The sequence below is a fragment of the Diabrotica virgifera genome, chromosome 6, assembly GCF_917563875.1.
Source record: "Diabrotica virgifera virgifera chromosome 6, PGI_DIABVI_V3a".
NCBI lineage: Eukaryota > Metazoa > Arthropoda > Insecta > Coleoptera > Chrysomelidae > Diabrotica > Diabrotica virgifera.
Window position 1 is genome coordinate 30,322,496 of NC_065448.1, and position 23,159 is coordinate 30,345,654.

General features: G+C 33.1%; 1 protein-coding gene across 1 annotated transcript in view; it reads right to left on the reverse strand.

Annotated features, from left to right (window-relative positions):
* Positions 1-18,355, reverse strand: part of LOC126886848 (5'-3' exoribonuclease 2 homolog) — a 97,391-nt gene extending 79,036 nt beyond the window's left edge. Inside the window, exons 1-3 of the mRNA XM_050653945.1 lie at positions 18,136-18,355; positions 17,473-17,976; positions 800-1,031 (exon numbers count right to left, since the gene is read on the reverse strand). Coding sequence (XP_050509902.1) covers positions 800-1,031; positions 17,473-17,976; positions 18,136-18,210 — 811 coding nt within the window. The 5' untranslated portion in view covers positions 18,211-18,355. The remainder of the gene's footprint in view (positions 1-799; positions 1,032-17,472; positions 17,977-18,135) is intronic.
* Between the last annotated feature and the right edge of the window lie 4,804 nt (positions 18,356-23,159).

Consider the following 23,159-nt stretch of genomic DNA (forward strand, 5'->3'; position numbering starts at 1 on the left):
GTAATTATTAACTATTAAGTAATTATTAGTAATAAGTATTATTTAGTAAGTAAAATTACTTACTAAAATCATTAACCAGTTGTGTCTGAGTTTAGCGAACCGACTATAAAAAATTTTTTTATGAAAAACTATTTATACCTCGTCCAATTTACTTACCGTTGCACGTCATCCGCGCCATAGGCTGTGACACGATACCACCACGAAATATTTAGGCGGTGGGTGTGTTCTTTTTTAGAATCAAAATGATTCTAAAGGGGAACACACCTACCGCCTAGATATTTCGTGGTGGTATCGTGTCACAGGCTATGGCGCGGATGACGTGCAACGGTAAGTAAATTGGACGAGGTATAAGTGACTTCTCATTATGTTATTTAATTTTAATTATTCACTTTTAGGCATAAACACTTTCTGGTCTATTTACAATATACTTTTATAAAATGTATGTTCCAGTGCACATTGTGGGCAGCATATGGGGGAAAGGGGGGGGGCGGAAATTATTTTAAATATGATTTTTGCTTAATTGGGCCCTAAAACAATAAAATGCTAAATGGAAATTATCACGGGTCAAGGATTTCTTCGCTTGGGCAAAAGAGAGTTAACATTAAAATCATGGTGATTTGTAGTTAACTGCATTATATTTTAGTTAGATGAAAGTGTTACTGTATGTGTGACGTTTTCCTATATAATAAATAATATGTAGTTTTGTAGACCCTGATTTTCGATCTCCATTGTGTATGAGCGGAACATATGCTACAGTGGAAGTTTTTTATTTTCACTTTATCTAATCATAAAAACTTACCAATTTGACCACAAATTTCACATGGTCTTGGTTGATTTGGTTTAAATTCTTCACGAATAATGGTGAAATTAGGTTCATGTGTAGCTAAACCTAACATAATCAAATCTGCGTCAGCCCCACATAAGCAATGTTGAGTGTTTGGGTCATGATCTGGTTGAGCTCTTTGCTTTCTTATATAGTCCATTATCTTATGTTCACCTTCTCCAGGACAGTTTGCATCAGAGAGTATAACCTAAAAAATAAACACAATTAAAGAACACTTGTGTAAATCTTAATTGCTTTGAAGAGGGATTCCAGGTTGACTCGATCTATAATAACTTTTATAAGTACAGTAAGGTCTCTTTTTATGCGAATTATTTTTATGTGATTTTTAAGTTATGCGGTTGGTATTTCATTCAAAAATGTCTATTATTAACAATTAGTGTAATTAATATTAACTATTCCCATCCAGTACCTAGTCTGAGGGTTTGCAATTCGGGTATTCCCCTTGTTACATGATGTACCATGCACATATTATATCAATCTTAATTTCGCATTGAAAGGTATTAGGTCTGGATCACGGGTATAAAAAAAAGTTGATTAATAGCAAGCTGAAAATTTGTTAATAGCTTAAGGGTGTCTAGTCGGACAAACTTTGATATATGGGAACACTGGAACAGGGGAAGTTTTAATTGTGGAACAGGTTAAAAATTTAGAACGGTGATAGAGTATTTCTCATGATCATCTTTCAGTGCGTCACAGTTTTTTGATTTCTTTCTAACGCATTAAATTGTATGTGACAGAAAAAAAGGCACGTCGGTGATTACATTTCGTCGGTGACATTTATAATCTAGTCGATAGATGGCGCCATAATAAAAAAATATTTTTTTTTAATTAGATAATAATATTACAAATATAATCTGTATAATTTATAAGACTATATACAAATCAAAGAAAATACCATTTTATAAATGCAAGAAACACAGTTGATTGGTTTTTATTCGAAATTGAAAATAAAATGTGACAACTGTCAGATTTAACTAAAATGTCATGTTAGAATAAATGTCATAAATCATAGAGGTATATATTAACATAGAGGGAGCCTACCTTCCGCGCTTCCTGACGACAAGATCTCAGGGGACTGGTTTGCTGCATCTCCTTCTAACACATTGTATCGAGAATCTATAATGACATTCAGTGTGAATATAGGCACGGAAGAGGAGGACAACTGTAGCAGCTTTACTATGCGTAAGAGTGAAACAGCACTAATCCAAATAAAAAAGATGGTGTCGTCACTTCGCTCTGAATGACACTCTCTCTATGCTAATATTTAACTCTATGTCATAAATGTGTATTATCTATTATCACGGACTTACCCTTTTTCCTATCATTTGTTACGCACTGAAAAATTATCATGAAAAGGACAATACCACGAAAACTTCACATGTATTTTGTCCGACAGAACTTCCAATTGATTTATTACCTTTTCATTAAACTCTAATGCAAAAATCAGACTGCTATTTATCACCAAATCGGCATGTTTAATGAGTGGAACACGTAGAACATGTCAAATGACAGGAATTATGACAGGTGATTAATAGCAGTCTGATTTTTGCATGAGAGTTTAATGAAAGGGTAACAAATCCATTGGAAGTTCTGTCACGAAGAGAGCACGAAAAACTAAGTTTAATGTCCCGCTTTAATGACATTGCTTTTGAAATTATATCGAACTTTTTATTATGAGTTCCCAGAATTCTTAAAAATTTCGACATAATTTCAAAATTAAATTCATTAAATTGTCTGGCCAAAAAATTTAAAAACTTAGTTTTTTGTACTCTTTTCATACCTATGTGCAAACGGATTTTGAAAATTTCAATATACAGGGTGTTTCAAGGTTACAATTACTTTATATTGTTTTATTAATCCGGACCTGGATTTTTGTTGTGATTTGTAAGTGGGTCGTTCGAATGTCGTAAATAAGTATTGATTATTTTTAAAATGGGTATTTATTTAATAACTTTAATAATTTATTGTTACCCGTTCGGTAAACTCAGACACAACTGGCTAGTGATTTTAGTAAATAATTTTGCCAATTTTGGTACAATTGGCAAAAAATAAATTCTAAATAGTTAATAATTACTAAATAGTTAGTAATTGTGCCAATTTTTGCAAAGTTGGCAAAAAACAAAAAAAAATTACTGACTAAAACCTCTCTAGACAGTTGTGTCGACAGAGTTTAGCGAACCGACTATAAGTGCCGGCGCAAATTGAACCTAAGCGAGTCACAACCTGCGCCGGTGGGACGGGTGACATGTGCAGTTATTTTTCTAGCGTGTCGCATATTGAACACAAGCTAACCCGACCATCGGCTGTCGCCGTAACGAATAGAGACGGGCAAAATAAGTGCAAACGTGTAACGGTTACTATTGATACCGGTTCTCAGTGGTATTGATACAAATACTGATTACAAAATACTGATGTATCTCTGATCCTTGTACTGAATTGAGTAGGCAACTAAAAAACGGTAGTTCCGTACATGTAACTAGTAACGTTTTAAAAATATCTTTCGTGTCCCTAGTAGTCGTAGCGGTATGACTTTCGAAAACATCGAATTTGATCATAAGCGGGTGCATAAAAAGATATCTTACACTGAGTATTCTATTTCTACATACCTTTATAATAACAAGCATAAGTTAAACACCGCATTGATCGTGATTGCAAAAACGGTTCGCATGTTTTAAATAAGATTTTTGCTGATTATGTTTTTGATAAAATATTAAATCACACAAAAAATACAATTCCCAACCATCATTTAATTTTTAACGATAAACAAAAGTCTAATAAATATATGATGACAAGTTTAAAATTGAGCGACTTTGTCGATAACAGTGTCATTAATAAATATTTTTTACCATGAATCATTTTCCAATGATTGTGTGGATTTAGAAATACATACGAAACAATTTTTTGATCTGTATAAAGGAGATTATAATTATGACACATTATGGTACTCCTTATTTTTCAAATAATATGCTCTTGTAAACGCATAACTTTGATTTATTGGCTAAAGCTACACTAACTAGATACTTCACAAGAAATTAAAAATACTTAACATGTAAAAAATTCACTGTTTTAATCAGATATATTATATTCCCTACTATTGCGCCTACTATATTATATAATAAAATACATATTAAAACAAATAAACGAAAACTTGTAGAGTAGTGCTGATTGATACAACAGAGCAATAAAATGTTATTCATTCAAGATAGTGTAAAATATATCGCCGCTTATTCATTTCAGATATTTCCATCTCGCAAAACAAAAACACGTAAAAATTAACATCTGGCGCTGAGTCACCCGTCCCAAGCCCAAGAAAACTGTACGTCGATGACAAACCTTCCTAAGCTCGACCTGCGAACGCATGAACTGATAGTAGGATGCGCAGAACGGTCTACGCAACTCGCCGGTGCCAGGTTGTGTCTGCTTAGGATCAATTTGCGCCGGTACTAAAAGTGCTTTAAAAATCTGCTTTTCAATTTCGGTGTTCTTAAATGTATCAATATATGTATTTAATTTCAAAATAAAGTCATTAAATTTCCTTCACAAAAAATTAAAGCAAACCGATAAACTCAGATTTTTGTGGTCTTTTCAAATGTGCAAACAAATTTTGAAAATTTCAATATACAGGGTGTTGTTTTAAGATCACAATTACTTTATATTTTTTTGTTAATCCTGACCTGGATTTTTCTTGTGATTAATAATTGGGTCGTTCCAATGTGCCAAATAAGTATTGATTAATTTTAAAATAAGTATGTATTCAATAGCTTTAATAATTTATAATTAAAAGTTAATAATACCTGCTTTTAATGTCATAGTTCTTAAAAAATTCAATATAATTTCAAAATTAAAGTCATAAAATTGTCTGGCCGAAAAATTGAAGCGAACGATTAGACTTAGTTTTTGTACTCTTTTCAAATATGCAAATAGATTTTCAGAATTTCAATATACAGAGTGTTATTTTAAGGTCACAATTACTTTATAATTTTTTGTTAATCAGGACCTGGCTTTTTCTTGTGATTAGTATGTCGGTCGTTTGGGTTTTGTATGAGACACACGTGTACCAAATATCAAAAAAATATACAGGGTGGTTCTAAAGTTATGCCTTATAGCAAAGAAATAGAAAAATCGATAAAACACCCTGTAACTTGGTTATAAAAGTCGGTAGGACAAAACATGTAGTATATCTAGAACCGCCTTGGTGACCTCTATTCACAATTAAAGTATTTCCGTTTCCCTATGAAACACCCTGTATAACCTGTAATTGTTTTGAAATTAAATTTAAATATTGCTGATTTCAAGTTGCAGTATAATAAACAGCACATTTTGATTTCTGGATTGAAACATTTAATTAAGTGTCGTAAAGTTTTATGTTCCATTAGAAGAGGTTTTTGCGATCTCAATATCGTTAATGTTTTTATTTTCTTCTTTATGATTTTATTTGGCCCAATGAAGAAAAAAACATCAAAGACACAATTTTTGGTGGAAAATGTGCACCATTTTATACCCGTGTTGAGCTGCCCCCCTCCCCCACTTGCAAAAATCAAAAAACAAATAGTCCTGATTTATGAGCTATTTATGAGCTCTCATATTCCGCAAACTAAAAATTTTGAGCTCGTTCCACTGAGCAGGAATTTAATACTTTTTTGGGGGGGCTGACTCAGCCCCCCCCCCCCCACTACTTAAAAATAGGAATATTGAATCGGTTTTTGCGGCAGAATTACGAGCTATTTATGAGCTCTTGAAATTATATAGTTTCAATTTTTGAGCTCATCCCCTTCACCCCCAAACAACCCTTTAATTGATTTAACTTAAGAGAAAAATGCTGAGAAAATTTAAAATATTTCGTATTGCTGATATAATTCCTATAGCTTATATACTCTAAGAATAAACTATTAAATCACGTGCATTTCGATTATTGAGCTACAACCCCTTCGCAAGAAAACCACCCTATCTTCCCGGCTTAAAAGAAAGTTGTACTTAAAATGCATTAAACTAATTCTTTGGCGACTACATATCATTCAATAATTTATAATCTTCCAAATTACGCGCATTTAGATCAGTAAATTGCAATTTATTTTGTATAGTGCAGTCACTGAAGGTGAAAATCAACGATTACCTTCAATTTCGGTCAACCTTCATCGATTTTCACGAAAATTGGTCAGTGGTTAGAGGATACGTCAAGAAACAAAGCGCAAGGTACGACCTTGCGCCTTTACCCTGAGGGTGGATACCGCCCCTTCTCGGGGGTGAAAATTATTTTATAAAAAATAACGGCACAAATCAATAAAAGCACAAATTAAAAGCAAAATTTATTATATAAAGTTAATAAAATAAATCAACACTTTTTAAGTTATTAAAGATCAAAGATTTTAATTATTCGTGAAAAAAATGCATGTTATGTAGCGGTTTTTCGTAAATCACTAAAAAACTGTAAGTTTTTACAAAAAAAGGTTATAGTAGTTTAATTAGTATAGCTTATATTCTAAGAATAAACTCTTAAATCACGCGCCTTTCGATTATAGAGCTACAACCCCTTCGCAGGAAAACCATCCCATATTCCCGGCTTAAGAGAGAGTTGTACTTAAACATTTTCAAATTAATTATTTGGCGACTACATATCGTTTAATAATTTATGAGCTTGCAAAATATACGCATCTCAATTATTGAATTGCCATTTTCTTTCTATAGTGCAGTCACTGAAGGTAAAAATCATCTATGACCTTCGATTTCGGTAAATCTCCATTAATTTTCACGAATTGACAATAACAACTTGGGGTTTTAACCTGGGGTATATGTCACCCCTTCTCAGGGGTGAAAATTACTTTATTAAAAATGACCCCACAAATCGAGAGAGGGACAAATTGTAAGCAAAATTTGCTATATAATGTGATTAAAATAAATCAATACTTTTTGAGTTATTAAAGATCAAATATTTTAATTTTTGTGAAAGAAAATGCATGCTTTAAAGCGATTTTTCATAAATAACTCAAAAACTCGATAGGTTTTTACAAAAAGTTTTCATTACTAAAATTGAAGCTAATAAAAAATATAATAAATTGCTTACTTGAAAAACCCTTTAAGGTTAATTTAAAGTAAGTTATTGCTAATTAAATGTATATTTTTTTCTCCGACTGTTCAAATCTAAGGATTCAAGTTAAATAACGGGAAAGAGATGCATTTTATAACACTTAGGTACTAAATACTTGTCAAAGTACTTAGAAATACCTATCAAACATGAGCTCCATAAAAAGTTGATAGCATCAAAATCGGCTCACCTATTTCGTGAAAATGAATGGAGATTTACCGAAATCGAAGGTCATAGTTGATTTTTACCTTCAGTGACTGCACTATAAAAAGAAAATGGCAATTCAATAACTGAGATGCGTATATTTTGCGAGCTCATAAATTATTAAACGATATCTAGTCGCCAAATAATTAATTTAAATTATTTTAAGTACAACTCTCTCTTAAGCCGGGAATATGGGATGGTTTTCTTGCGAAGGGGTTGTAGCTCAATAATCGAAAGGCGCGTGATTTAAGAGTTTATTCTTAGAATATAAGCTATACGAATTAAACTACTATTAACTTTTTTGTAAAAACTTACAGTTTTTCAGTGATTTACGAAAAACCACTTCAAAACATGCATTTTTTTCACGAATAATTAAAATTTTTAATCTTTAATAACTTAAAAAGTATTGACTTATTTTAATAACTTTATATAATAAATTTTGCTTATAATTTGTTCCTTTATAGATTTGTGCAGTTATTTTTTATAAAATAATTTTCACCCCCGAGAAAGGGCGGTATCCACCCTCAGGGTAAAGGCGCAAGGTGGTACCATGTCACCTTTGTTTCTTGAGGTATCCTCTAACCACTGACCAATTTTCGTGAAAATCGATGAAGGATCACCGAAATTGAAGGTAATCGTTGATTTTTACCTTCAGTGACTGCACTATACAAAATAAATTGCAATTTACTGATCTAAATGCGCGTAATTTGGAAGCTTATAAATTATTCAATGATATGTAGTCGCCAAATAATTAATTTAATGCATTTTAAGTTCAACTTTCTCTTAAGTCGGGAAGATAGGGTGGTTTTCTTGCGAAGGGGTTGTAGCTCAATAATCGAAATGCACGTGATTTAATAGTTTATTCTTAGAGTATATACGCTATAGGAATTATATCCGCAATACGATATATTTTAAGTTTTCTCAGCATTTTTCTCTTGAGTTAAATCAATTAAAGGGTTGTTTGGGGGTGAAGGGGATGAGCTCAACAATCTAAACTAGATAATTTCAAGAGCTCATAAATAGCTCGTAATTCTGCCGTAAAAACCGATTCAATATTCCTATTTTTAAGTAATGGGGGGGCCCCCCACTAAAGTATTAACTTCCTGCTCAGTGGAACGAGCTCAAAATTTTTAGTTTGCGGAATATGAGAGCTCATAAATAGCTCATAAATCAGGGCTATTTGTATTTTGATTTTTGTAAGTGGGGGGGGGGGGCAGCTCAACACGGGTCCATTTTATGTGATTTTAGAAAATCACGGAACATATCCCCAATTTTTCAATGCAAGTAAAGTCTTTTTTATGCGATTTCTTTATATGCGGTTTTCTGAAGAACGTATCCACCGCATAAAATGAGACCTTACTGTACTCAGATTCAGATTCAGAAATGTTTATTGCTTTTAACTACAGTAACGACCATTGGTCGTCTGGGGGGTTGGCCAAAATATAAATCAACATTTTTTTTCTATAAATAACAATAAAATTAACAATTATTAATAAAAAATATAACTAATGAATATGAAAAAAATGATATAATAGTTTCCAGTGAAATTCCCTTGCTGGGATAAGCAAGGTAAGTTGCACATTTATAAGTACTCGGATCCAAGTTACTCTGCTCAGAGTTCATCTCAGATCGAAGTTGAACACAAAAACTGAGATTTTTTGGAGAACAGATGGGACAGTTTATTGATTTTTACCGATCATTTGAATGTAAATGGAATGTAAACTCAAGGAATATAGCGATATCAACAAAATAAATAATGCATAATATAAAGCTATTGCAGATATAATGAATATTACCACATATCATAAAGTGAAGAAATAGTAAAAAGAATCGCTCGTATTCAATGTAGTAAATGTTCGCAGTTCTACTTGTAACATGGATCCGAGTACTTGTAAATAATGTAAAGCCAGATTAAGAGCTTTGGGTATTTAGGATCACCTTCTTCACTTGATTTTGGAATTTACTAGTGGCTCCATGCAGACAGTTAAAACTTGGAGAGTGATACCTCAATTGAAATAATCGTACCATTAGGAGTGCCACAGGGCTTGAAAATTCCTTTTCTTGGGAGAAAATTTCTTATATGTTGAAAACTTTTCTTTAAGTAAGTTGTCAAATACAATAAGACAAAAAATTGCAGTTGCCACATAGAATATTTAATTTATGAATAGAATATATTAAGAATCTATAAATACAAATCATTTAAACTTATTACACTCACTGGCAAAATTACCCACCCACCAGGGTTGGCAGGTTTAAACCAACATGCTTAAAACATTGGTTTAAACCAACTAGTCTTTTAAGAAAAAAACCTGGTTTTTTATTGAGCCTCCAAACTAGTGTTCTTTTTAAAGTTTTTAATACAGCTGCCGCAAATGAAGAAAATTAAGATAAATAAATTCTATTTTTTTATTTTCGAACTTAGTTATTTTGAATATTATTACGTTTGAAGATGTTATTTTTTGTTATATTAATTTTTTGTCCGTGTAAAGTTGTATGTGTAAAAAAAGTTGTTTTAATCATGTCTTTCATTATTTATTATTATTTTATAAAATAATTTATTCATTTTTAAAGTATTTAGACTTATTATACTTCGTATCAAATAGACCTGGTTTAAACCAAAAAAACTGTTTTTTTTTTCAAATTGAAGAGTCTCAGATGCAGAATCCACCATTAAAATGGTAAATAGTTATTTAAATCTGAGATTTTTCAGTATTGAAAGTTCTTTCTGGTACATCCTTAATCTGCGACTTTAACAATTTATAAGACCGCAGATGACGAATATAGAAAACAAAAAGGATTTCTTGCAATCACATTCCGTTTTCATTCGTCTTGGAAAAGGACAGAAGAGGAACTTTCTAGTACTCAAATCTGAGTAAAGATAGAAAAGTAAATGATGGTTTTGCTTGTTTTTGACTCACAGGGATGCACAATCGCTAGACAGCTGTTTCCACCATTTCAGGCTTCTTCAACAGCGCTAGCGTGTACTCCTCTGAATCGAAAAACAGCTCAACCATCAATTTAAGGGGAATTTGAAAGATCCTTCAAATTCCCATTGGGACGAGATCCAGCGACATCTCTTAACAAATTGAAGAGTCTCAGATGCAGAATCCACCATTAAAATGGTAAATAGTTATTTAAATCTGAGACTTTTCATGTTGAAAGTTCTTTCTGGTACATCCTTAATCTGCGACTTTAACAATTTATAAGACCGCAGACGACGAATATAGAAAACAAAAAGGATTCCTTGCAATCACATTCCGAGTGCACGCTAGCGCCGTTGAAAAAGCCTGAAACGGTGGAAACAGCTGTCCGGCGATTGTGCATCCCTCTGAATCAAAAACAAGCAAAACCATCATTTACTTTTCTATCTTTACTCAGATTTGAGTACTAAAAAGTTCCTCTTCTGTCCCTTTCCGAGACGAATGAAAAGGGAATGTGACTGCAAGGAATCCTTTTTGTTTTCTATATTCGTCGTCTTCAGTCTTATAAATTGTTAAAGTCGCAGATTAAGGATGTACCAGAAAGAACTTTCAACATGAAAAGTCTCAGATTTAAATAACTATTTACCATTTTAATGGTGGATTCTGCATCTGAGACTCTTCAATTTGTTAAGAGATGTCGCTGGATCTCGTCCCAATGGGAATTTGAAGGATCTTTCAAATTCCCCTTAAATTGATGGTTGAGCTGTTTTTCGATTCAGAGGAGTGCACGCTAGCGCTGTTGAAAAAACCTGAAACGGTGGAAACAGCTGTCCGGCGATTGTGCATCCCTCTGAATCAAAAACAAGCAAAACCATCATTTACTTTTCTATCTTTACTCAGATTTGAGTACTAAAAAGTTCCTCTTCTGTCCCTTTCCGAGACGAATGAAAAGGGAATGTGACTGCAAGGAATCCTTTTTGTTTTCTATATTCGTCGTCTGTGGTCTTATAAATTGTTAAAGTCACAGATTAAGCATGTACCAGAAAGAGCTTTCAAGATGAAAAGTCTCAGATTTAAATAACTATTTACCATTTTAATGGTGGATTCTGCATCTGAGACTCTTCAATTTGTTAAGAGATGTCGCTGGATCTCGTCCCAATGGGAATTTGCAGGATCTTTCAAATTCCCCTTAAATTGATGGTTGAGCTGTTTTTCGATCCAGAGGAGTGCACGCTAGCGCTGTTGAAAAAACCTGAAACGGTGGAAACAGCTGTCCGGCGATTGTGCATCCCTCTGAATCAAAAACAAGCAAAACCATCATTTACTTTTCTATCTTTACTCAGATTTGAGTACTAAAAAGTTCCTCTTCTGTCCCTTTCCGAGACGAATGAAAAGGGAATGTGACTGCAAGGAATCCTTTTTGTTTTCTATATTCGTCGTCTTCAGTCTTATAAATTGTTAAAGTCGCAGATTAAGGATGTACCAGAAAGAACTTTCAACATGAAAAGTCTCAGATTTAAATAACTATTTACCATTTTAATGGTGGATTCTGCATCTGAGACTCTTCAATTTGTTAAGAGATGTCGCTGGATCTCGTCCCAATGGGAATTTGAAGGATCTTTCAAATTCCCCTTAAATTGATGGTTGAGCTGTTTTTCGATTCAGAGGAGTGCACGCTAGCGCTGTTGAAAAAACCTGAAACGGTGGAAACAGCTGTCAGGCGATTGTGCATCCCTCTGAATCAAAAACAAGCAAAACCATCATTTACTTTTCTATCTTTACTCAGATTTGAGTACTAGAAAGTTCCTCTTCTGTCCTTTTCCGAGACGAATGAAAACGGAATGTGATTGCAAGGAATCCTTTTTGTTTTCTATATTCGTCGTCTGTGGTCTTATAAATTGTTAAAGTCACAGATTAAGCATGTACCAGAAAGAGCTTTCAACATGAAAAGTCTCAGATTTAAATAACTATTTACCATTTTAATGGTGGATTCTGCATCTGAGACTCTTCAATTTGTTAAGAGATGTCGCTGGATCTCGTCCCAATGGGAATTTGAAGGATCTTTCAAATTCCCCTTAAATTGATGGTTGAGCTGTTTTTCGATTCAGAGGAGTGCACGCTAGCGCTGTTGAAAAAACCTGAAACGGTGGAAACAGCTGTCAGGCGATTGTGCATCCCTCTGAATCAAAAACAAGCAAAACCATCATTTACTTTTCTATCTTTACTCAGATTTGAGTACTAAAAAGTTCCTCTTCTGTCCTTTTCCGAGACGAATGAAAACAGAATGTGATTGCAAGGAATCCTTTTTGTTTTCTATATTCGTCGTCTGTGGTCTTATAAATTGTTAAAGTCACAGATTAAGCATGTACCAGAAAGAGCTTTCAAGATGAAAAGTCTCAGATTTAAATAACTATTTACCATTTTAATGGTGGATTCTGCATCTGAGACTCTTCAATTTGTTAAGAGATGTCGCTGGATCTCGTCCCAATGGGAATTTGAAGGATCTTTCAAATTCCCCTTAAATTGATGGTTGAGCTGTTTTTCGATTCAGAGGAGTGCACGCTAGCGCTGTTGAAAAAACCTGAAACGGTGGAAACAGCTGTCAGGCGATTGTGCATCCCTCTGAATCAAAAACAAGCAAAACCATCATTTACTTTTCTATCTTTACTCAGATTTGAGTACTAGAAAGTTCCTCTTCTGTCCTTTTCCGAGACGAATGAAAACGGAATGTGATTGCAAGGAATCCTTTTTGTTTTCTATATTCGTCGTCTGTGGTCTTATAAATTGTTAAAGTCACAGATTAAGCATGTACCAGAAAGAGCTTTCAAGATGAAAAGTCTCAGATTTAAATAACTATTTACCATTTTAATGGTGGATTCTGCATCTGAGACTCTTCAATTTGTTAAGAGATGTCGCTGGATCTCGTCCCAATGGGAATTTGAAGGATCTTTCAAATTCCCCTTAAATTGATGGTTGAGCTGTTTTTCGATTCAGAGGAGTGCACGCTAGCGCTGTTGAAAAAACCTGAAACGGTGGAAACAGCTGTCAGGCGATTGTGCATCCCTCTGAATCAAAAACAAGCAAAACCATCATTTACTTTTCTATCTTTACTCAGATTTGAGTACTAGAAAGTTCCTCTTCTCTCCTTTTCCGAGACGAATGAAAACGGAATGTGATTGCAAGGAATCCTTTTTGTTTTCTATATTCGTCGTCTGTGGTCTTATAAATTGTTAAAGTCACAGATTAAGCATGTACCAGAAAGAGCTTTCAAGATGAAAAGTCTCAGATTTAAATAACTATTTACCATTTTAATGGTGGATTCTGCATCTGAGACTCTTCAATTTGTTAAGAGATGTCGCTGGATCTCGTCCCAATGGGAATTTGAAGGATCTTTCAAATTCCCCTTAAATTGATGGTTGAGCTGTTTTTCGATTCAGAGGAGTGCAAGCTAGCGCTGTTGAAAAAGTCTGAAAAGGTGGAAACAGCTGTCCGGCTTTCCTATAGTCTCAGTTCAGCAAAAATGTATGGCAAAAAAATACTAAAACCTAATCAGCAGGTTGCTGCATGTAAGAATGAGCTAGACATCCTTCTAGTGCTTAGTAGGTCTGACAGGGTCTATAGTGAGGCTTACAAAACAAAGAAGCAGGAATACAATCATCTCCTGAGCGATGCAAGAAGTGCTCATTATGAAGAACGTATAAATACCTAACAGTGAAAGCAAATCAAAATGTGTTTGGCAGATTGTTAGGGAAGTTGATGGTACAGTTACAGGATATGTCGATCAAACTTCGAATATTAGTGGTAAGCTTGAGGATATTTGTAATAACTTTAACTTTGTACTTCATGCAGGTCCTAATTTAATAAAAACTCAACCTCAAGCCACTTTTTCATGCAGTATTCCAACAACAAATCTTTTTTTCTTATACCAGTAACTATTTCTGAAATTCTTAATATCATATCAAAGCTAAAAAATAAAAAAGTGCAGGTTATGATGGTATCTCAGCGAATCTGTTGAAACATTGTGCAGAAGAGATTGCAGAAACATTGTGCCACATTACTAATAACTCTTTTAAGTATGGTATTTTCCCTAACCAACTAAAGTTAGCCCTAGTGAAACATTTACATAAAAAGGGAGATAAAACCAAATTGGAAAATTATAGACCCATCAGTTTACTACCAACATTTTCAAAAATTTTCGAAATAGCAATGTGCACAAGACTTAAACGTTTTTCAATAATGACCACCTAATTGCTGAGTCACAACATGGGTATCTCAAGGGAAGGTCTCTTGAAACAGCTACATACGAATCTGTGGATAAGATTTTGAATGGATGGGAGAACAGGGAGATTTCCTTGGGAATGTTCCTGAACTTATCAAAAGCGTTTGACAGCATAGATCATCATATTTTGATAGACAAACTAGAAAGATATGGAATTTGTGGCTCTGCTCGGGACTGGATAAGAGATTACCTCACCGACAGATGACAAAAAGTTATTATAACTCGAGAAGGACAACAGTTTTCTTCAGAAAAAGGGAATTTACAACTTGGTATTGCTCAGGGCAGTGTCATGGGACCACTTCTTTTTGTTTTCTACATTAACAATTTTTGTAGGGAAATATTGAGCAGTGAGTCTCACCTTGTAAATTTTGCAGATGATGCAAACTTATTAACATTAGCATTAACGTTTGAGGATCTTCTGAGTATTTCTTCAGATCGCTTAAAAATAGCTCAGAATTGGTTCTTAAAAAATAAATTGGTTTTAAATACCGAGAAGACTAACTGTGTTTGTTTTTAACAAAGCAAAATAATGAGATAATTCCAGAGGATATTGAGTTGGATGATCAAACTGTTGTATTATCAACAAATACAAAATTCTTTGGTATTTACATAGATCAACATCTGAATTGGTCAGAGCATCTGTGTGTTGTTCGCAAAAGAATCAACAAGGTATGTTATTCATTACAAGTAATGTCTAAGTATTTGAATTTACAACACCTTAAGACAGTTTATTTTGCAAACATCTACTCAGTGCTCAGATATGGTATTATTTTCTGGGGCGGAGGAACTGATGTTGATAGAGTATTCATTGCTCAGAAGAGAGCAATAAGAACAATGCTCAAAATAAAAGCTCGAAGGACCTGTAGGGGAAAATTTAAGGAGTTAGGATTATTAACGGTGGCAGGGCTTTATATATATGAGTGTTTACTGTTCCTGTTCAAGAATAGGGATAGGTTTACACATTCTGAGCCAAAACACAGCATACCCACTAGGTATGTAGGGCTCAATTTCCCTATACATAGACTAGTCGCAACAGAGAGAGGACCTACATATTCGTGTATAAAATTTTGTAACAAATTACCTGTTAGAATTAAATTGCAACGGAATTTTCATATATTTAGAACTGAAATAAAAAGCATTTTACTGGATTTAGAACCATATTCTGTGTATGAGTTTTTAAATCACACATTTTAACTTTTAACTCATATTAGTTGGAATTGTAATTTTGTATATATATTAGACACTTATTATTCAATTGTGGCAATTTGCTATAAGTGTGTTGTTTACAATTTTTTTAATAAGATATTTTGAATTTGAATTTTAGTTTACATTTAAGGGTGATTCCATTTCAAATCTTAAATAAAGATTATAAAAATAAAATTTTGGGCAGCTCGACATGCATGGTCAAATGCTATCCCGACTGGACTAATATGTACTATGTTTTGTGGGCAAATTTTCAGCCAAATCGATTATGATGTATTTTGGGAATGGAGGAAAATGTAAAAAACGGTATTTTAACGTTTTCTACACTATAAAATTTGATCAAAAACTTGTTATAAATCAAAATTACTTGTTATAATGCAATATAACAACATGTTTGAGTCCCTTCTATTAAAATATTATGTTTTCCATTGATACTTTACGATAGAAAATGCAAATTTGTTTATATAAGCACCAAATCACTGTAAAATCGCATAAAATAACATTTTGAGAAAAAAAGACAAAGAAGATTTTTTGACCTTAAATATCTTATTTTTACGTCCAGCAGAAGCTATACACCAAGTTTCAGAAAAATCGGAGATCCAAAAGTTTTTGCCTGAGTGGTTTCACATGAAATGTACCTTAATCTCAAGGTATGACACTATGCATTTTCTTGTATCATTTTTAATATCGTTTCTGATATCGATTCTTATATACATTTTCTTGTATCATTTCTTGTGTGTACGTACATTTGTGTCCTGTATGACACTATGCAAGTTCTTGTATCGAAAATTGTATGAAATTCGGCACGGGATTGGTCGAAATTTTGTTTGTCACCCTGTGTCACGTTACATTGAAGTTACATTAAGTACTACATCTACAGCTACAGCTGATTTTAAGGATTTTATAAAATTTATAAACTTTTAGGCAGGCCGCACATCAAAGAAACATGAAACGTAAATTACGTTTCATGGAAATAAACCACTGCTAAACAAATATATGTCCGGCCATTTATGAAACTCTCCGAAAATAAAAATGTGTCATGAGCATGAATCACACTCGTTTCATTGGTAGGCGGACTTTGAGATTTGTTTAGCAGTGTTTTCTTTTCATGAAACATGTTTTTCATTTCATGTTTCATGTTTTTCGTTTCATGTTTCTTTGGTGTGCGGCTTGCCTAAAATTTAACATTTTAATGTTAACCAGAATTTTACGTTGACTGTTTGAGGTTGATTATTTGTGTTTTTATTTTGTTTTGATATTTGTGCTAAAATATTTGCATTAGAATTATCTTCAGTTTGATCCAAATTAGGAACTATAAAATTATGCACCATGAAACCTAAATTTATAGTTTGAACTTTACTAGGAGCTAAATATGGTTTAGAACAGTAGTCCATACCAAACGGTATATTAAGTATCAATAAAAGATTTATAAATAATACCTACAAAAACACAAATAAATTCATCAAGACCTAATCCCATTTTCATTTCAGCCGCCATTATGAGTATAATATGACATTTTAGATGTTTTACCAGCAGGTTTTACGTTTTTGCTCTTTGCGCAGAAATTGGCGCAGTTCTTGTACAAGAATCTGTGTCTGACTCAAATTCTTGTATCGTTTCTGATATCGTTTCTTGTATCCGTGTATGACAGTATGCATTTTTTTGACATATCAGAAACGATATTAGAAACGATACAAGAAAATGCATAGTGTCATACAGCCTTAATAGTTAAATGTTCTTGTATGCATAATTTCTTATCAGTAAAATATATAAACTACAGATAGATGGAAGAATGCCGATTAAAAATTAATATCTATAAAGTAACAGCCAAAAATTGTGATTTGGGGTCAAAAGAGACCCCGGAGAGTCTGATGAAGGTTAAATAAATTTTCTTCACTGTAACATTACACATGTTGCAAGAAATACATAGTTCACTTACCTTAATACCTTGCCATCCAGGATCGTTATTAAGTCTCTCAAGAATATAATAATTTAGACAATCCGACAGCCTAGCCATAAACGGAGTACCTGGAGTGATACAATTAGAATCAAAATGGTCTTCTTTTGGCTTTTCAGGTGGTAAAACACAGCCCTTTAACAGCAATTCAGCCCTTATCCTTTTTACCTCCTGAATTTTCTCAACAGTTTCTTTAGATGCCCTAAAACGCCTAGATCTCTGCTGATTCATTTTAGCCCTGGGTGCCACACCATCGATGGCCATATACAGCAACTTCCTAGGTCTTACAATTCTGAATAATCTATCGATACATTCGAAAATTGCTACCATCATCTCATCTTCGTTTTTCGGTGCTGGCTTACTTTCTGGATGAGTGCAAGGATGAATTATACCGTTCATATCTAGGTATAAATTATCGAATTCGATGCCATTTGGGTTTGGTTCTGCCGAGTTTACTGGTATGGTCACTCCATTGACATCAACAGGCTAAAAAAATTGATTTAAAAATAAAGGTAGGGAAATAATAACTAAGTAGATATGGTGCTAGTGTAGCAAGAGGGTAACAACAAAGATTCATCAAAAAAATAAATAGAAAATGTTTTATCAAATAATTACTACATAAATTTAATAAAATTTTAACCTTACTTTTTGTTCCACACAATTAACAATCACACTGGGGTATTTTGAACTTAACCACCTGAAAAACGCTGGTACACCCATGATTTTGAGTTAAACTACGAAAATAGTGAAATAATTAATTACTCCAATTCGTATTTTACATTATTTTTCAATTTCGGAAATATTACAGGCTGGCAGAAATACAAACATAAAAACACAAGCATCCACAACCAACCACAAATCACGAAACAAGAACAAGAGACAGGTGAAATATTACTAGTGTCAAAGAAATTGAGCTAACTTCGTGTTGGTCACCTATTCTTGTAACCGTTTAATTTTTCTGTTCTGTGTTTTTAACCAATATGTAATTTCCTAAAAACCAGTTCAAAGTCAAATAAAAATATATGAAATTATATCTTTAGGAAATATAGATTTAAAATTTAGTTAAAATGGAGTGAAATGGATGTAGCAGTGCATAGCCCCCGTACACGACCAGCACATTGAAATTTGGCAACACTGTATAAAGGTCTACGAAAAATATCGATTTGTGCATTTACGCATTTACCTATGCATTCTGCTGGTGTTTTAAAAACTTTTCCAAGAAAAAGACGGTCTTGTAGAGAAAGTGCTGTTCCAAATATAATTCCACGAGTTCCAAAATATTTGACAAAGCACGAAAATGGTGCTAACAAGAGCAGCCCAACGAAAAGGAGAGAAGTAATTGAAGACCTCGGTGCAAGAACCGGGCAAGTCCACTTTTCTGAATAGGGAACTTGCACATTTTTTTATTACATAATAATGTTCAGTTTTGTATAAAAATGAGATTGCCAAAATTTCACGTTTCAAAAACTCATAATAACTTAGAAGTAAAAATTTAAAGTCTTCTGTATTTTAAAATAGTTCAAACTACCCGTGACGTCACATAGTTCCGTGTATGGTTATTTAGGTATATTCTTCTCCTTCTTCTTTAGTTTATTGGCCTCCACCTACTTGGGTATTTGGCCAGCTCTTCGTCGCGGAATAAAGGAAAAATATTTATATTCTAATGACATTTATCATGTCATTGTAATAATATATACCAGTTTGTTGAGATTGGAGTTGGATATAGTTATTGAAGGAAAGGAAAGAAGGTTTACTGTGGAAAATAAAACCATTTTGTAAAAGTACAAATTTTCTATGAATAGTTCAAACGATCAAAAACACTTGTAACGTCACATAACTGCATTTTCTACTGACGTTTATAACACTGGCGAAGCGTCCATGTAACCATTGTTACCATTTGTTAATACGAGTAGTATCTACCTAATTCAGTAAAATAGCCAACTAGACGCACGAAAATATCAGCGAGTTTATGTAAAATCGGTTGCACGTTATTATAATACGCCCTTACACAGTATAAAGAGGTTCCATATTTATTATACTGTGCCCTTACCGTGCGCCGCTCCGTTTACCACTTCTGTGAGTGGCAACGATAGTAGGATCTTTGACTGGATCGTCTCTGAAAATTTTGCGGGGACGATGGCTCTGAAACCGCGTATTGGTGTTACCAAATTTTAATTTGGTGACGCTAGGTAGGGCCGGTGTCTATCGGGACAGAAAATACCGACCGTAAGAATATCAGACTTAATAATTGCAATTTTAATTATTATTATAATTATTGGTAATAATTATAATTCCATTTATGAAGTCTGTTATTCTTAGGGCCGGTATTTTCTCGATTAAACTCCGGTTAGTTAACCGTACCGGCCCTTTGGATTCGATTATTGCATAATATGCATTATTAATTATTAGTTTATAACTTGTAACTGTACTTGTATTGCTTATTATACAGATAATATATTTATACCTTTTTATCCTATATAAATCATATTAATCGATTTTAATTACTTGTCGAAATATATTAATTAACAACATTATTATAATATGACAGATAATAATATTGATTATACAGTACATTGTAGTGTAATAATATACAAATAAAAATTATTTAATATTTTAGGCTAAAAATGACAAATGAATAAATGAATGTACTGATTAGTATACTAATTATACAATTTGGATTTTTTAATAAAGTAACTATAAAGGTGATATAATACATATTTTACCTAAAAACAACAAATATGTTTTTAGTTTGTAGATACTTTATATAATTTCTTAAATTTTTATTTTTTTAATTTTATTTCATCTATCTTTATAATAGACCTGGATCGCGCGTACCAAAAAAAAGTTGATTAATAGCAAGCTGAAAGTTCACGGTGTCTAGTCGAACAAACTTTGATGTATGGGAACACTGTATATATAAAAATATTTATAAAATACATTATATATATATAGATAATATATAATATATCTGGTATATATTTAATATCTGGTTTTGGTAACACTTTAGAAAAAGTCACGCGTCGCCACTAGTTTATAATGTCTAATTTAAATTTTTTTACAATTTACAATTTTGTTTACTTTGTTGGTTCAGAATGTAAACATTATAGCCCGATGACGTCACGACGCGTTTTGGGCTGGATGCTGGCTGGCAGGGCTGCTTTATCCATTAGGCAATATAGGCAGTTGCCTAGGGCGGCAAGTTATCAGAGGGCGGCAAAAATACTGTACAAAAAATATTTGTATATAAAAATTGAAAAAATACTAAAATAGAGAAATTAATTTTTTAAATCTGAGTTAAATTCCTGATAATCCCTAATCTGTGTCTGTTATTCTTGCATATTATTACACACGTAAATAAATTATACAAAAATATACAGCCATAGAATTCCTACCATGTAACTAATATAATATAATGGTCAAAACACAACCGGCAAAGATATTATATTTCAAAACACCAAACCAAATATCTTCACACATATTACTCACGCTTTGTTTATTTTATTCAAATGTTTGTAAATTTTGTATCAGCAGTTCCCAGCGAAAATGTTCGATTTGCAGTAAAAATGGTTCAAGGTTCTGAAACTACTTTCTTGCGACGGCCCGTCTTAAGTATTATTAATCCCATATAAGCAATATTTCAAATAAACAGTGGATGTAAGCAGAGCCGTGCGGTACGGGTACATCTTTTCAATATGATGCAAGTCTTCGAAATGCCGCCCCGAAAATATTATTGAAACTTACTTTTTATTTTTATTAAATGCACAAAATAAACGAAAACTTCTATTTTAAAAACAAAACATACTTTAAATTAAATGAAACATGTATTAACATTAAGGTGATACAGTAGCGATCAAACAGGTAGCCAAAAGGCGTTCCAAGATTGCGGCTGTAATATTGAATATTTTTTCGAGAAATTTGGCACACGTATTCGTAATATAATAAAGAATGGCGGTACAGAGCCAAATTTGAAAAATATATTAATATGTGGAAATTACTCTGTAATTAAATACAATATTAAAAAAACGAGCCTGTACCGCCATTAAGAAGAACAAAAAAATACACTTTCTTCAAATAAACTTTTTTATCCGATGCCTAGATTTTGTGTCATTTTGGAACTACTAATGAAATAAAAAATTTTAGTAGTTCCAAAATGACACAAAATCTAGGCATCGGATAAAAAAGTTTATTTGAAGAAAGTGTATTTTTTTGTTCTTCTTAATGGCGGTACAGGCTCGTTTTTTTAATATTGTATTTAATTACAGAGTAATTTCCACATATTAATATATTTTTAAAATTGGGCTCTGTACCGCCATTCTTTATTATATTACGAATACGTGTGCCAAATATCTCGAAAAAATATTCAAAATTACAGCCGCAATCTTGGAACGCGTTTTCGCTACCTGTTGATCGCTACTGTTTCCTCTTAAATAACATATACAAAAATTACAATTTTACCCTTCTGACTTTAATTTTGGCAAACTCGTCAATCATATTGGTGTAGTCTAAAGTAGCAGTTAGTGATTACTATTGAAATGAGTGCTAATTTTTTTAGTTTGTCGTATTCTTCTTCTTCATGTACCATCTCCTCTAAGAAGGTTGGCAACCATCACGGCAATTCGCACTTTTGATACTGCTGCTCTAAAGAGATCAGCAGAAGTGCAATTAAACCAAGCTCTCAAATTGTTTAATCAGGAGATGCGTCTTCTTCCGCGACTCCTTCTACCCTGTATTCTTCCTTGCATTATTAATTGTAACAAGTTATAACGCTCGCCCCTCATAACATGTCCCAGATATTGTAGTTTTCTGACTTTAACTGTATTTAAAACCTCTTTATCTTTTCCCATTCTTCTCAACACCTCGATGTTCGTGACTCTATCCACCCAACTTATTCTTAATATTCTTCTGTAGGCCCATAACTCGAAGGCTTCTAATCTGTCCGAAACATCCTTCTTTAATGTCCAAGCCTCCAACCCATAGAATAATACGGAGAACACGTAGCATCTCAGATGTCTTATCTTTAAAGAAATTGTAATATCCCTGCTACAGAGTACTTTTTTCAGTTTGTTGAAAGCATTTCTTGCCTGTCCTATTCTTGCTTTAATCTCTTCTGTGTACTCATTAGTTTCATTAATTATTGTACCCAAATATTTATATTTTTCAACCTTTTTAATTTGTTGTCCATGTATTGTTATGCTTTCTTGGCGCTGTTGAGCTTTTGTGATTACCGTAAATTGTGTCTTTTTTGTGTTTAGGGACAATCCGTTTTCTTGGCTGACTTCTACCACTCTGTCAACCATTTGTTGTAAATCTTCAAGACATTCGGCTAATAAAATAGTGTCATCGGCAAACCGTATGTTATTGATTGGTCGGCCATTTACTTTTATTCCCGTGGTTAGGTCTTCTAGTGCTTCCTGGATTATTTCCTCTGAATACAAATTGAACAAAGTAGGAGACAGGACACAGCCCTGTCTGACGCCCCTCTCAATCTGTATTTCATTTGAAATACAGATTCAGTTTGTCCTATGGAGGTTCCTAAATAGTTTTTAATAATTTTTAATTTTGAAAATGTCTTTCTCCACTAGCTACCGAGACAGGGATGTTAATAAAATTCATAGTGATACAACTACATTTGGGTATAAAGAAATTAGATTATTTTGGCACAAATAGTT